The 16542-nt window shown below is 39.2% G+C and overlaps 1 protein-coding gene across 5 annotated transcripts in view; it reads left to right on the forward strand.

Moving 5' to 3' along the window:
* FMNL2 (formin like 2) overlaps positions 1-16542 on the forward strand; it is a 280386-nt gene that overhangs the window by 232638 nt on the left and 31206 nt on the right. For all 5 annotated transcript variants that reach the window (XM_054699725.1, XM_054699727.1, XM_054699726.1 and 2 more), the window contains exons 10-12: positions 9373-9447; positions 13026-13136; positions 16329-16478. In XM_054699725.1, the coding sequence (XP_054555700.1) occupies positions 9373-9447; positions 13026-13136; positions 16329-16478 (336 nt within the window). The remainder of the gene's footprint in view (positions 1-9372; positions 9448-13025; positions 13137-16328; positions 16479-16542) is intronic.

The following is a 16542-nucleotide window of genomic DNA, read 5'->3' on the forward strand; positions in this document are numbered from 1 at the left end:
AAATGACAGGTAACGAAATTTACATACGAGCAAAAAGTAACCTATCTAAAGCCTGTTAATAACAAGATTAAAGAGAGGTTGCAGTGATTTGAGGCTACTGTGATTTTAGTCCCTACTTCCCTTTTATGACCATCTGGAAATGGCTACATCTGGAAATAGCTACGCCAGTCTCTAAACCCAAGTCTCATTTAAAAACTCTGCAGCATGTCCAAGGAGCTTGCTGTTTTCTTAACTAGAAAGTGAGCTGTCTACACTGGGCTCACTGGTAGTACCTGCCATAGTGAGACCTGTCTGTGAAAGCATTCCTGGTTTTGGTGGTTTCTGAGAGACTGAACTTTCAAGTCATTGTTTAGACTTTATTTCCCAGCTCCTTTGTGAAACCCCAACTTTGGTTCTTCTCATGGTAGTTCAGCAGCCATTTTTTATGCCTTGGCCACAGTGGTGCATGTGGCTGCTGCCCAGCTCTTTCATTCTGCATAGCAACTGCCAAGGGTGTATGGTCATACTAGTTTTCATTCACAATTGACTGAAACACATTCAGTAAAAGAAAATGGCTCAGCGGTTCCTGATTATGGTCCAGTAATTACTGTCAGTTACCCTGATCATGAATTTGAGCTCTCTGACAAAAATTTCCCCCTCAACTCTGCGTCATCAGAGAATGGAAATAGCCAATCTTGGTAACATGAGCTTTAGCTCTGTTTTGTTTCAGCAGTTTGGTTTTGGCCATGGAAAATGAGGGCTCTTTCCCTACCAGTAAATGTACCAGCAGCACATGTAAGTGCTCCTGATTTACTGGTCTACCGCTAAGAACAGCACTGAATTTCCACTTCGAAGTATTTTCCAGGAATAGGTGTAAAATGAAGAAAGAATGTCTTCTCCATGGTAGGTATCAAAGGCCTGCTTAATACATGGCAAGGAGCAGCTTCATTTTGTTCTTTGGGTGTTTGTACTTTATTTTTTGGTATTATGGTGGTGTCAGTCATCCTAGGAGAAATCTGTTTCCTTGGATGCATTCCCTGAGTCTGATTTTCACTGAACTTTTAACAATGTGTGGTCTGTAGATCACGTGGGAAGGAATTATTTCTGTTGCTCTCTCATGCTCTTCTCAGGATCTGGCATTCACTTGGTTTTCAGAAAAGAATATCTAGCCTTGCTGTGAGCCTCCACGTGTCAGTGGCAGGTACATTCGGAGAGCCAGAAAGCTGATAGGGACTGCTACTGTGCCGCCTAGTAAGTGCCAAGGACTGTACTTGGCCTTGTTAATCTAAGAGCTGAAGGGAGATCTTTTTTTTTCACCGCTGCTGTATAAACTAGTAGAAGGCTCTTTTTTTATGTATGAAAACCTTTCCTGTCTCTGAGTGGTATGACTTTATCTTTGTGGAAAAATGGTAATGTAGTTGTGCTTTATATGGTATGGTTGACTACCCAATGGTCTTGCTAGAAATTTTACAAGTTGAAAAAAAAGCCTGCTTACTTCAAGTTTTGCATTTTTAAAGTTCATCATCAGTGTAGAAACAAAGAGGCTGTTCTTTAATTGAGTCCTTCTCAAACTTCTGGCATTAGGGCTCCCTCTTACACTCTGCTAGATAACTGAGGACCCAAAAAAGTTTTTGTTTGTGCGGGTTTCTGTGTTGGTAATTATCATGTCACAAATCACAATAAAATTTTGATAAAACTTGTTTTATTAAAAAATTTATAAACTGTTTTTTCTATAAAAATAACCTGTTTTCCAGAACTAAAAAAACTAGTGAGAACTGTGGCTGTCTTAGTCACCTGGCATTGCCATAATAGAATAGCATAGACTGAGTGTCTTAAACAATAGAAATTCATTTTGGAGGCTAAAAGTCCTCCTGCCTGCTAGTTGGGTTCTGATGAGGGTCCTCTTTCTGGCTTGCAGATGACTGCCCTCTTCCTGAGTGTCCGTCTGGCTTTATGTGTGTGTGCATGTGCATACATGTGTGTGCGTATAGATCGTTCTTTCTCTTACAGAGCCACCAGTCCCACTAGGGTAGAACTCTACCCTTATGCCCTCATTTAAACTTACTTACCTCCTAAAAGCCCTGTTTCCAGGTGCAATTGAATTGTGGGCTAGGGCATTAACATGAATTTAGTGAGACAATTCATTCCATAGTAGTGGTATTATTTTATATTTTTTATATATAAAGATATACTTATCTTTATATATATCTTACATATATCTTTTTTTTTTTTTTTAAGATTTATTTATTTATACCAGTACTGGGTACAGTCAGAAGCATGGGAGAGTGAGAGAATTCACCAGAGCCAGAGTGGGAAATAGAACAGGCAGACCGACGAAATACACTGCTGAGGGGAGTAGCAGGCGAGACAGGAGAGGTCTGTTGTGCCATGTGGGACCCTCGCCAGTGGCCAGGGATTGAACCGGCGCAGCAGAGGCTGCGGGCAGCCCAGCGCTCAACCACTGCGCCACCAGGGGAGGCCCTATCTTATATATATCTTTTTAAAATATTTATTTATTTATGCATACAAGAGCTGGGGTATAGGCCAGAGGTGCGGGGTGGTGAGAGGATTCACCAGAGAGAATGATGAGCAGAACAGGCAGATCTACTGAAATACACTGTTGAGGGGAGCAGCGGGTGAGGCAGGAGAGGTCTGCTGCACCATGTGGGTTTCTCCCTGGCCAGCCAGGGATTGAAATCATGCTGCAGTGGCTGGTGATAGCTTGATGGCACTGTCTTTAACCCCTGCACCACCAAGGAGGCCTGTTACATATATCTTTTACAGTCTAGCTTAATAAAAGAATGCTTGCGTTCAGTCATTTATTTCATTTTGGTTGAAGTAGATCAAGAAAATTCATTCCCACACAGATATGCAGATGGAAAAGGAAATACTTTAATAGCATTTTCAGATAATAGTAAACAGTCTTCTTTGGTGTTATACTCTACAAACACTGGATAAGTAGTAGTTTTGTATAGGTTAGCTGTAAAGTGGAATCTGGAACCATATTAATGCCTTGTACTCAATCACATTGACAGTTATTTCCCCATCTTGCACTTTGAATGAATTTTGTAATAAAATGCAATGGAATGGAAATGGATTTGGAAAATATCACTTTACTGAATTATCTATCTGCTAACTGTTGACATACTTCATAATTCAGTATTTTAAGAAATTCCTTTTATTAAATACCACCAGCTTTTTATCAGAATAGTCTTTAAATATTGGGAAGCTGTCAAGTTCATGGTGGATACATGTTTTGCAGAGTTATCATTTTTATTTGAAAGCTCAATTTTTGTCATAGGCAACAAATATTATCCATAATGATAAAGTGGCTAGTTTATTTGCCACTAAAATAATCACAGAAGTGCTTTTTGTCAGAACAGTTTTAACATGCAGCTCAAGTGTTTTATTCAGGCTTTCCTTTCATCATATAGAATATTAAAAAGATTGTATTCAGGGGCTGATATTTAATAAAATGAATATGTTTTGTTGCATCATTAGTAGTAGTGAAGATGGCTTTATTCTTTGTGCATGGGAATGCAAGGCTGTGAAGAATTTGTTGACCACTGGTGTCACTCTCTTGATTTGTGCTAAGACATCAGCAGTTTTACTCACCCACCACTGCTTTTGCACCACCAGTGCAAGTGTCAAGTGTGTGGAAAAGGCAAGAACATGTAAGCATTATTATAGAAAGTGGCTTTGACGTCACAGATCCTGTAAAAGGGTAAAAAAGGACCTCAGGGACCCATGGTGTTTTGAGCGTCACATTTTGGGAACTGCTGACAAAAATTCGTTGTCTGCTGTCATCTTGGACTGGCAAGAGCAGAGTTCTTCCGCTTAAGTTTCAGAATTGGAACAGAAACAGAAGAAGCAGAAGTGATGTGAAATGAGTTACAAGGCAGCAGTGGACACACTTGAGCTATTTGCCTATTGTTAGGCTGTGGTCTTTGCCCTATTAAGCAGAGACCTTGTCTTCTGGGGTTCTGAATTCATAGCACATCTTTGACCAATTAAATGTGGTTTATTGTAATTCAGGAATGAGAAAAGCACCATGGATTGACTTCTGGCTCCTGGGCAGGTCCCAAAGTCTATGGTGAAAATGCCACAGGCTTAAACACTTTCTACCCTGTGCCCTTGCTGTGGTTTAGAGAACACATGATGACCACTAGAAATGTGTCATTGTGTCCCCTCCTTTGCCTTGCTTGACTGACTTACATGTGCTCAAAGGATGACACTGGGGGACATGAATGAAATACAGCATAGTCTTAGACTGCATTCTACTTCTGAGGAATCTTGACTGATGGGTTAAGTCCTTGCAGAGATGCCTGAAAGTGTTTGTCATTTAACCCTCAGGTAGCTGTTCAAATACTAGTCTCTGTTGAAGAACTGGAAGGTATTGGTCTTCCTGTAGGAACAGAAGCCTTGAAAAATCCGTCTTTAATGGTCACCAGGAGATGTGAGTTTCACATTGAAATCAGAGAGTTTTTAGTTGGACTACTTCCGAAAAGATGTTATTTATGAGGTATTATATTACCTGGAGCCTGGCTTTCTAGTATTTAATGAAAGTCATTTTATTTCAGAGGAATGATAAAAATGCATTTCTCATTAAAGGTGCAGTGTGGCAACATGCTGTTATTTGGGGATTTTACTGACCTTTTTTTTTTTTGTGTGTGTCAGGGTTCCTTATTCAGTACAGCAAAATATATGCATGGAAAGTAAAACAGTCATCTGGATACTTTGTGTGTCTAGTGCCAAACATCTGGATATTTGGAAACATCTGGAAAAGTGATTGAAGTTTTCACAAGGGTGTTTAGCATTATGTAGATGAAACCTCCAGCTTATAATCAGATGTCTACCAGCCCAAGATTGATAGAAATGTTTTATTAACTTCTGAGAAGGAGGGCTGCATGGACCCTGAGATACAGTTAGTTGTTTGGCTTTTGTTAGTTTTTTCTTTCAGTGGAATGCGATAAGGTGGCTCAGTTTGAGAATACTTCAATTTGATCAATGTTTCTGCTTTTAAATCCCAAGGAAATATAGCAATCAGCAGCAGGCCCAGGTGATCTGCTTCTGTCACAGCAGCCATTTGGTGTCAATGTGTGAAATCTCTAGTCACCTTGGGGGGAAAAATCTAATAGATAACAACAACCACAGAACACCCCAGAAAAGTAGTTTTTTTTAGGCCATCTTAATGTCAAGTAACGTCCAAGCTGTTGGTCTTGCAATAAAAAGTTAAAGATGCTTTTCATGTAGGACTAACTATGAATTAACTGTTTACTTCATGTGACCTTGCAAAGGAAACAGAACATATGTTCTGTAGCAGGCCAGTCAGTCATCATAGCCTGTGCCTTTAAAAAAGTGCCTTCCTGCAGCAAACCTTGTGAATCACAGAGGCCTATTGTGAGAAGAGAAAAAGAAGGCATTAAGGCAGGCGCCAGGCAAGAAGGAAGCACTTTAGCAAGGGGCCTTTAATTTTTATATAACTAACCCATATTTTATAGCTACCTCATAAGAGCAGGCCTCCGTCCTGCTGCAGATTTTGTGTGATGGCCTGGGACCTGTTGCTGGGGGAAGCCAGAGACAGTCCCTGACCTTGAAGGGGGTTGGAGAGGTAGCTGAAGGCAGGCAGTCTTAATTTCAACATCTGGTTAGCAAGATAATACTCTTTACTACAAAGCTTTTGTGAAAACCTCTTTTTTCTTCCTAGAAGCCTTTAGGGAAATCATCTCCTAACCTCTGCTCACCCTTAGAGATGCTTTAAATTGCTGCCCGGATTTATGCAAATGGTTTGGGACTCTGTTCAGAAATGTCTTTTGCAGATGTTGGAGAACAGAGTTGAGCTATTTTTTGGCAAGAGTTATGCTTTTGCTTCAGTTCTCCTTGAAGTGGAAATGTATCTTGCTTGTCCTGGGTGTGGCCTATATTTTCTGGGCAGGGCAGAATTTATCCACTAAGAAAACTGAGTCAGCCAGATGCTTTGAGATAGTGCCCTGGCCCTTGTGCTTGGTACACAGGGCCTGCGGAACTGAGTGCATCTGTAAATTAGGTTTGTGAAACACTTCCAAACCATTCAGTGTGGGAATATCATGTTAAATTGCCATGCCTAGATTATAATTTCAAAGCTCAAGGTGTTGAGTGAGAGAGTGTTCTCAAACTTTTATTAACCATGAAAGCCTTCAATGAAACTTTTATTTTCAAAAGAACCTATGGCGCAACTCAACATAATAAAACAGAGTCAGATAAATGGAGACAGAAGTCCCAAGAACCTTACTTATTTGTGGTTTTTCTTTCCCTGCCAAGCCCCCTGCCATTGGAGCCCCCACAATGTTCCTCTGTCACCTTATGGCTTTTTAAAAACAGAAACTGAAAGCCAACGATGTAATCTAAAGCTGTTGAAGTAAGAGTTGTGAAACGCTGAAGTTCAGGGAAGTTTGCGGCAGAGCAGTGCAGAGCTGTCTGCTGTAACCCAGGACTTACAGTCCACTCTTGAGTGTTCTGTGCCGTCCCATTTTAGCCCTCATAGCCCAGCAGCATGGGAGCTCCACGGTGCACAGAGGGCCGCATGTGTTAGGCAGCACCCCAGGGGTGGGTAGGCAACTGCCTGTGTTATAGACTGAGGTCCGGGACCCCAGCCGGAGTGTGCTCATTGTACACAGTGTTAATCAATGTCAGGAAATTTATTCACACAAGACTGATCTATAAATTATTTATAAACAAAGATGCCTCTTTGTTTATAGTAGAGTACATGCTTTGCCAGAACATATACTTTTATTTTTCTGCTAGTTTACTTTGTAGTAGTCCTGGCTGCTCTCAATGCAAGTCTAATTTCTGTGAAATAAACTCCCACCCCCACCCCAGTCTGTCTGCTCAGCCTCTCTTCAGTTCTCTCCTTACTCCACCTACTCCAGGGAATAATAGTGATACAGGAAATCGCTGTTAGAGCTCTTTGGGTTGCAAGAAATACCAATGAATAAAGTCAAGAAATGAAAATTTTCAGTTTCAGTAGTGCAGTTTTTTAACTTGAAGGTTTTCAGGTCATATATTGTCGGTATTTTTTGGCAGATGAAAGTTATGTGCAGCAATATAGGATGTACAATAGCGTATGTGCAAATAAGCTGCTAGTTCTTATATACGTTTTGATGACGCCTGTGAGAGCATCCCCACAGAGGCCAACGTGTTGATTTTGAAAATAACTGAAAAGTCAGTCTTTTTTTTTTTTTAATTTCATCCTCACCAGTTTTCTAAAGTGAGGCGATTTCAAAGGAGAGAAGAGGCACGTTCAGCCTTGATGGCCCTATTTTAACCAAGTGTGTGGGGTGGTCCAGATGTGAGCTGTATGAGCTAAGTTGACTTTCCTTTGATGTGGTACATGACTTTTACCAACCTTCCCTAAACATATCTTCCCATTTCCTGTGGGGTTGTAGTATACACTTGTTTAATGATGGCTAAAATAATATCGAAACAAATGTGAATCTGGTTTGCATGCTTCCTTTCCTTGCGCAGAAATCAAGGGGCCTCTGGAATCCATGCTGTTCCTATGGAGCAATGTCAGAAAACACCACCTTGAATTCATTAATAGAGTTTGGCAACAGAGCAGTCTTAACTTTTACAAAGAGGGGCTTGTCAAGCTGATTGTTGGGGACCCTGCTAGTTTTCACTGTGGAGCAGAGTCCTCGGTAGGATAATTTTCAAAAGTTTTCCTAAAGCTGGTATCTATGTTGGCAGTGTGTCATTTTGTACATTTGGAATCATTTCATTACGTTCATAGCAACTGCAAATTGGAAGATATTTGAGCCCATTGTTTTTGGAGATTAAAGATATTTCTCCATTTCAACACACATGTTCTCAGCACCGATTTGTCTGTTGACAGACTAAAGGATTTCTTAAAAAACATATTTATGACTCTTTTTTTTTTTGTTAAACTTTTTTTTTTTTTTTTTTTTTTTTTTAATTTTTGTGTAGAAGAACTCAGGTATAGGCCAGCAGTATGGGGTGTGAGAGGGTTCACCAGAGACAGACTGGGGAGCAGAACAGGCAGATCTACTGAAATACACTGCTGAGGGGAACAGTGAGCAAGACAGGAGAGGTCTGCTGTGCCATATATGGGTTAGCTCCCTGACTAGGGATTGAACTCAGGCCATAACAGTGATAGTGCTAGACTTAACCCCTAGGCCACCGTACAGGTCTTATGTTTATGATTCAATGCCTATTTCAGTCCCATCTACCTGGCTAGTACAGTGATTTTTGGGATCTTTACCCACCATGTAATTAATCTCATATTGCTTGCTCTGGATTTGATGTCATCCCTTTTTCTTAACAGGCTATAAATAGTTGTTTTGTTACTGCCCATATGTGCTTTACTCGACCCATTTCAAATCCATTGTTTCTAATTCCCTGGACACAATCCCTGATTATTAGTGAATTGCCGCCTTATTCATTGTACCTATGCAGGGCAGGTGGGCCAATTATTACTGCATTCTTATACCCAGTTATATGTTTATTTCTGTTAAGTTAAAGGTTGAATGTACTGGAATAGGTATTCTCTGAAAAGGGAATGAACAAGCCAGTTGATGCAGGGCTTTGTTCTAAAAATGGTAACCAAGGACACTTGGCAGAATTAAGCTTTATCTTTTGATTTTGGGACTAAGTTTCCAGAGAGTTATTATTTGGCACAAATCTTTCTGTTACTATGTGTTTTTCACTCCAGGTATTTAATTCCATATGTAAACAGATAAGGTGGGTTCCTGGTGTTCATAGTATTATATCTTCTCTTTTCACCTGTTAAATTAAAAACATAAACATAAGCTGAATGTATGCTTTCGGCTTTCAGGGTGCTGCTTCACAAATTACTACAATTTCTGTTCTCAATTTGAATGGGTTAATATAGCATCTCAACATATCTAATTTACTTACATGTTGTAGTTTATGCACTAAACTGCTTGATATAGACATAATATGAACATTTGAACTTGCTTTTCAAGGAACTTAAATCCTGAATTATTCAGATCTTTTATCATATTTGTTTTAAAAGTACGCTTATAAAAAGGAATGCTGTGATCACTTTTTTCTTAAACACCATAAGAAAAATTCTGGGATTATAAATGTAAGCTGAAAAATTGGTGGGACTGCAGAGATAACCAATGGGGAAAAAAGTGCATTTGACAAAGATTTCAAAATATCAAGAAAACATGCAAAACAAGCCAAGGGTCAACTTTTGATCCTAACTCATATTGCTATTTGTGAGTTAACTAGCTTAGGAGATAGCATGAGAGAGAGAGGGAGAAAGGAAAAAATAATATTCTGGAAATAATTATTATTGCTAAAATTTCTGCATCTAATATTGGAATGCTTATGTTTGGAATTTCACATGCATCATGAAAATGTGTATTTCAGGTATGCGGAGAAAAACAGCGCTTTGAGAAGTTGATGGAACACTTCAGGAATGAAGACAATAATATAGATTTTATGGTGAGTTATTTCAGTACCATATTCAATAAAACAAACTCAGTCTCAAAACTTATTTCCTAAGTCTATTTGTATTTATATTTTCAAAAATATACATATATGTATGTATGAATGTTTATGTGTACAAAGGGCAAGGAATTGGGTATCATAGACAATAGATCTAGGTGATATCGTTCCTCATAGTCTGTATTTTCTCTTTATGGCATTTATTTCCAGTTTAGTCCATTATATACACAGAAAAGGCCAAAAGTACTGTTTTTTTTTTTTTTAATAACATTCAGGAAAAGGAAGTTAATACCTAGTCTAAATAGTTGTGATGGCCAAATTTAGCTGTCAGTAGTGCTTCAAAGATTCCTAAGAATTGACAATTTTCCCTTCTGCATCTCCCAACCTATGGAGAATTTCTTCCTACTGTGTTCTTAAAGTCTAAAGTGGTTTGGCCTGTAGAATTTAATATATGTGCCCCCCAATTAATGTATTGTAGTTATTCTCCCGCCTTGACCTCTTTCCCACTCCGGTAATTCTGTGAGGGCATATTCTTGCTCCTTAGCAGGTTAGATTACCTGCAAGAACATGTGGTTCAGCAGCAGGACTGCATCTGCAGGTACGGCTAACAAAAGCAATTTGAGCACGTCTGAATTCATATACCAAATCTTAATCCTGGACCAAACATCAAATCTACTATAGAAGACAGTTAATTTTCTGAGTCAGAATATTGCATCTTAGTTGTAACAGATCTGCAGGCTTTCTGACCTAATGCAGTTGACTTAGGGAGCTGCTGAGCCCAGGAAGTCCTTACTGTGCTGAGTTTCCAAGAATATCTAGAACCTGGAGCACATGTCCCAGTCAGTTCTTACCTTGCTGAATCCTCTAAAACCTGTGCTTGGGATATCAGACAGAATTTTAATTTGATTGCCTCAGTGACTTGTAAAACATAAATCATAGCTTTACAATTAGGTGAAAAAATTTTTCTGGGTCATCAAATTTTTATGTATCCTAGCCCTCAATCTCTTCCAAAATCAGTGAAAAGAAGAAATTCTTTTATAGACTCTCTTCTGTTCCACAAAGCATATCTTTTGTGTTTTTTTTTTTTTTTAAGTGAAAATTAAATGTGAAATTAGAAATACTTACATTGCCTTTTTCATTCTTCTTGTTAGGATTTTTTGCACTATTAAGGCTAATGCTTGCACTGGTGAAAAAGAGATGGAGAGAAGCCATACCCAGCCTCACATTACCAGTTTCTTTCCTCTGCCTTCAGAGGAGGAAATCACCTATTCCTCTAAGTTGGGGTTGCAAACTGGAGGTTGCTAGGCTGAAGCCTACCTACAGACCTTCTAAATTTAATCTGACAGTGATGTCTTCCCATAAGAAAATTTGAAAATTGCATATGAAAACAAGGTGTACCTGATTACCCTAGGCTCCTGTTCTTGCAGTGTATCAACTGCTGGAACCAGTAGACCCTGTCCTTTTCTTTGAAAATGTCCTTTCTACTTTGTCACAGTCCACACCATTCCCTATGAGTACACACAGCCCACTTCATTCATTTATCATACCCATTGGATCTCTTTGCCATTTGAGTTTCTACTGAAATTATAATCACGTATTAAGCCCTTCAAAAAAAAGAAAAGCTGTACTGTTTACAAAAGATAGCATATTTCCTATCAATTTGTTTATTCATCTGTATAGAAGTTATTTGGGGCTCCTGGTATACAGGTACTGTGTGCTCTATTCATGTGTCACCAACAAGTAGTTGCCTCTTAGGCATATTATAAAACTCAATAAATCATTTAGACCTGCATTCAGAAGAAAAATGGAAAGATGCCAAAGCCCAATCATATTTTTCCTGCAGAAAATGAGTCTTTTCATAAGCTATCTTGGGAATGCCGTTAAGTTATGCAACCTCCCAAACAACATACTCTTCATAAAATATAAGTTCTTCCAATGTAGACTAAGAACTTTTTCTGTATTTTTTCTGAACAAAAGAAAAGAAAAAAAATTCCACAAAATATTGTTTTAGCTCATTTAACCATAGACCCTGAAGTAATTTGTTAGTAAATTGAAAAGACAGCCCCATGTAACAGGAGAGTTTACATTTCTTCCAGTGATAGCCAGTGCATAACATATTCTCAGAGAAGACTAAGACTGACTTTAACTCCACAAAAATACTTAAGAAAAAGAAAGGAAGTGAGGTGTGGGGGAGAGAGAAAGAATAAGGCTCTTTGCAGAGTAAAATGAATTTGGGTCCTACAGTCATTTTACCTTCTTGCCGGAATCCCTGCTTAACCATAGAAAGGAGGCATTAGTAAGATATTTAACCATAAACAAACTGTCATTATTAAAAGCAAAATATATCTGGTGAAGTCCCTTCTGTTTTTTACCCAACTGGGGACTGGTTTTCTTTGTGGCAGGTATCAGGGCCACGGATGCCACTGTAGGGAGAAAGCAGTGCAAGTAGCACATTGCAGTTTTATGGAATGGGAACTGCTTGATTATTAGAAGTCAAAAGACGGGATCAGGATCCTGTTACTATCCTGTTAGTGTGGTAGGGCTATAGTAAAATTTTGGACTTGTTTATCTTATGTCATCAGAGGTGATTTAAATTTAATTTGCAATAATTAACGTTTTCTGCAGTATACCTATAATAACTTATATAGTTTATTGCATATACCTATAAAACTAAAAAAAAAAAATCACTACTGAGATACAATTAACACATTATCTACTTTTCCTACCTAAAGTATGTGACTCTACATATCTTTAATATATTTGCAGGGTTGTATGTATATTTGCAATCTAATTTAGAATGTTTGTTGACCCAGAAAGAATCTCTGTACCCATTAGCAATTGTTGCCCTTTTTTCCAACTCCCAGTCCCAGGCAAGTTCTAATCTACTTTCTATCTCTATAGATTTTTCCCATCCTGGATATTTCACATGAAATTATGGAAATTACATATATGCAATCAAATATGCAACTGATATAGGTCACCTAGCATAATGTTTTTATGCTCATTTGTGTCATAATGTGTACTGATATTTCATTCCTTTTTATTGTTAGGTAATATTCCGTTGTGGGGATCTGTCATATTTTAAAAAGTCCATCTGATGATGAACATTGGGGTCTTCCCCCTGATGTTTTGATATTTATGAATAATGCTACTATAAAAATTTGTGTACAAGTTTTTATAGGAATGCACATTTTCATTTCTCTTGGGTATATATACATAGAAGTGGAATTACTGGGTCATGTGGTAATTCTAAATTAACATTTTGAGTCTGTGAAACTTTTCGAAATAATTGCACTGTTTTACATCCCCACCAACAATAAATGAGGGTTCTGATTTTTCCACATCCCTGACACTTGTAATTATCTTTCTCTTTAATTATAGCCATCTAGTGGATGTGAAGTGGTATCTTATGATACCTCTATGACTTGAGTTTTAAAAAGTAATAAAATATTTTTAAAGACCCAATGAAAATGAAACTGAGGTTAGATTGTAAAATTGAAAGCATATGCCTATGTATGATTCAACTGGGAAAACAAGTTTGGAGTATGTCTAACCTATTGGCAATTTCATTTCAGGTGGCTTCTATGCAGTTTATTAATATTGTAGTCCATTCAGTAGAAGACATGAATTTCAGAGTTCACCTCCAGTATGAATTTACCAAGTTAGGCCTGGATGAATACTTGGATGTAAGTGTTCTTAAATTGGCTCCAATTTAAGACTTGATTTATTGCCTGTCCTTGCAGATACACTTCCATAGTGACTAAACAATGTTTCAAGTCCTATGCAAGCAACCACTGTGGTGCTAGTTGAAAGGAATCTATATAATGCAGTTTACCAGAGAAACTGGTTTCTTTCCCACCTCCTGCAGGTCTTCTGCTGCAGCCTTTTAGTACCAGAGTTAGATAACCTCTTATATGCTTGCTACAGGTTTTTTATGCTTTTGAATTCTGCCTGTGTCAAATCTCATCGCACCCTTCGTCTGGGCTGTCGGGCAATTCACTTTCTTGGTTATCTGGAGACCCCATCTGAGCAGGCAAAGTCAAACTAAGTCTGCGGTAGAGTGATACAGTGAGAAAATGGACAGCAGAGACTTCTTCATGTAGCTGTTAAATTTTGCTAAAAGTCTTTGCAGCTTAGAAGTTTCACTTTCAGTTCTTTGGAGATGGGAGTCTGAAGCTTCTCTTTCCCTTCCTCTTTTGCTGAAGTGCTCAGTCTGTTCCCTGTAGTTCTTCAGCAAAGAGACAGAAAATTGTTGTGAAAGTAGAAGTGCGGTACCTAAGTGTGTATAGGATGTACCATTGACCTTTGACTTGTAGGCAGTTTTGTATTCTCTTCTCTATAGGAATGGTTCACTTGAATTTAAAAGACCACTACTGATAGGGCATTCAGAATTGTTGACCTCAATTCTATTTCTAGCTATGAAAAAGGACTTCCCTTAAATGTTTCAGACTGCAGCTGCCCATCTTTGTTAGGGGTGAAGCCAGCCAATTCATGTAGATTGTAGCCCCTGTTTATTGCATGACAGCAATCTCAGAACACAGCTTTGCTTTTCAGATCAGCTGATCTGCCCTTGGTGGCCTTAGGTCTCTAAACAGGGAAAGCATACATTTCCACTAGAGAGTTACTCGAGTTATTTTACTTTTAAGGACCCATCCATGCCTTTGACAAAATGGTGTATTAAAAAGTTTTTTCTGCTTTGAGATAGAGGTTTGTCCTCTTTCCACACATGCTCTCGGTAGCAGTGTTTGAATAAAAATTGGGGGGTTTGTAGATTTCTTTTTTGTAAGTTTCTGATTTTTTTTTTTAAGATTTATTTATACATACAAGAACTGGATACAGACCAGAGGCGCGGGAGGGTTAGATAATTCACCAGAGGCAGAGCAGGGAGCAGAACAGGCAGACGGACCAGAAGGAAGCACTGCTGAGGGGAGCACCGGCGAGACAGGATAGGTCTGCCACGCCATGTGGGTATCTCCCTGGCCGGCTGGGAATTAAACCTGTGCTACAGAGGCTGCAGACAGCTTCACAGCACTGTGCTCAACCACTCAGTGCTCTGTTCAGGCTCCAGGTCACAGTGGGAGTTAGTAACACATCCCTCAGTGCCCCTCCTCATTATCACTCCTGTGAAAAATCCTGCTAAGCTGCTTTCCGTTTTTATCCCCCCATTACCTTTACTCAGACATCTTTTTCAGTTCTGACTCCTAAACTAAGATAGGATATATTCTCTTCAGAACAAGCTAAGTTGTAGAATTCCAGATTACACCTAGGAGAAAATTCATTTTTATGAGAAATTATATGGAATGGAATTCTTAAAACTTAAACATATTTAAAAAGAAACCTGTTTCTTTAACTTATTTTTTTTTTTTTTTTGATAGAGGCATGCTTTATTTATTTGTTTTGCTGGTTTGTTTGTTTGTTTTGTTTATACATGCACTGGGTACAGTCAGAAGCGCGGGAGGGTGAGAGAATTCACCAGAGCCAGAGCGGGGAGCAGAGCAGACAGAAGGACCGAAGCACACTGCTGAGGGGAGCAGCGGGCGGCAGGAGAGGTCTGCGCGCCATGTGGGACCCTCCTCCAGTGGCCGGGGAGCAGCCGGGGATCGAACCGGCGCCGCAGAGGCTGCGGGCAGCTTCGCAACCCAGCGCTCAACCGCTGCGCCACCGGGGAGGCCCTGTTTCTTTAACTTATTGGTCTGTTGTTTCTATACCCTGATAGAGGTGGTTAGAAGAATATTATTCTAAGCATAAAACATATAAATTCTGCTTTAGTTTACAAAACCCTAACCTTGTTAAATAACCATGGATTTGTTCAACAAATGTTTATAGGCATCATGATTGTGTTAGGTATTATTTTTACACTCATCTGATCCCAGTGGAAGTCATGAACTGTGTTTATGCATAAGGGAGTTTCACTGGTTAATTTGGCTTCTAATTTTACTGTAGAGCTAGTTGACTTTCTTTGGGGTGCCTAGCTTTGTGTGCCTAGTGTAAATGGGGAAAGCTTCCTCATCTGTGCTTTGGGAAGACTGAGTTGATAATGGGGCAGTGTCTTAGGGAAGTTTTTAAGGAGGGTGGACTCTATCAGTTGATGCTAAAAAAAAAAAACAACCAAAACCCACGAATCATATACACTGCCTCCTACCTAACCCTCTCCCCAAACTGAACTGTCATCACTACCTAGGCAATGTTCTACCCACTCCAATCTCTTTTGTACAGATACCCCTCAAGTTTCAATTTACCTGTGATTGTTACTACCTATCAGAGTTGCTTTTAATTTTTCTATTGTCTTCATTTCATCCCTTTGAAAAAGTTTTAGGATAGAGCATATCTACATAGGAATAGATCTACAGAAAGGGTTAGAGAGGAAATGTGTTTCTGGTTGAGAGAGCTCATTCACCAAAAATAGTCTAAAAGTGTCCTTTTATTTTTTTAAAGATTTATTTATTTATGCATACAAGAGCTGGGGTACAGGCCAGAGATGTTGGGGGGTGAGAGGATTCACCAAAGACAGAGTGTGGAAGAGAACAGGCAGATTGACTGAAGTACACTGCTGAGGGGAGCAGTGGGCGAGACAGGAGAGGTCTGCTGCTCCATGTGGGTAGCCCCCTGGCCAGCCAGGGATCGAACTCATGCTGCAGTGGCTGCAGACAGCTTCACAGTGCTGTACTTAATCCCTTTTGCCACAGTGGGATTAAAAGGCTAACGGTGTCCTTTTAGGTAGTCACTCCATAATGCTCTAAAAGGAGGATGATGTATCAAACCATCTCTTGGAAAAGATGAGACTTTGGAACGGACAAACCTTGTAAGTGCTTGGGTAATAATTTGTTTTACTTCCACAAACATGCTAACACCTCCTTCTTTTGGATTTTGACTCTTAGAAGCTGAAACACACCGAGAGTGACAAGCTGCAGGTGCAGATTCAGGCTTATCTGGACAATGTGTTTGATGTGGGGGCTCTGCTGGAAGATGCTGAAACCAAGAATGCAGCATTGGAGAGGGTGGAAGAACTGGAAGAAAACATCTCTCATGTAATTACATTTCAGAAGAAGAAAAATTGCTAATTATTTTACTTGGTGCAAAGAAGAATAGACT

The sequence above is a fragment of the Talpa occidentalis genome, unplaced genomic scaffold (assembly GCF_014898055.3).
Source record: "Talpa occidentalis isolate TD23 unplaced genomic scaffold, MPIMG_talOcc4v2.1 talOcc4.3, whole genome shotgun sequence".
Lineage (NCBI taxonomy): Eukaryota > Metazoa > Chordata > Mammalia > Eulipotyphla > Talpidae > Talpa > Talpa occidentalis.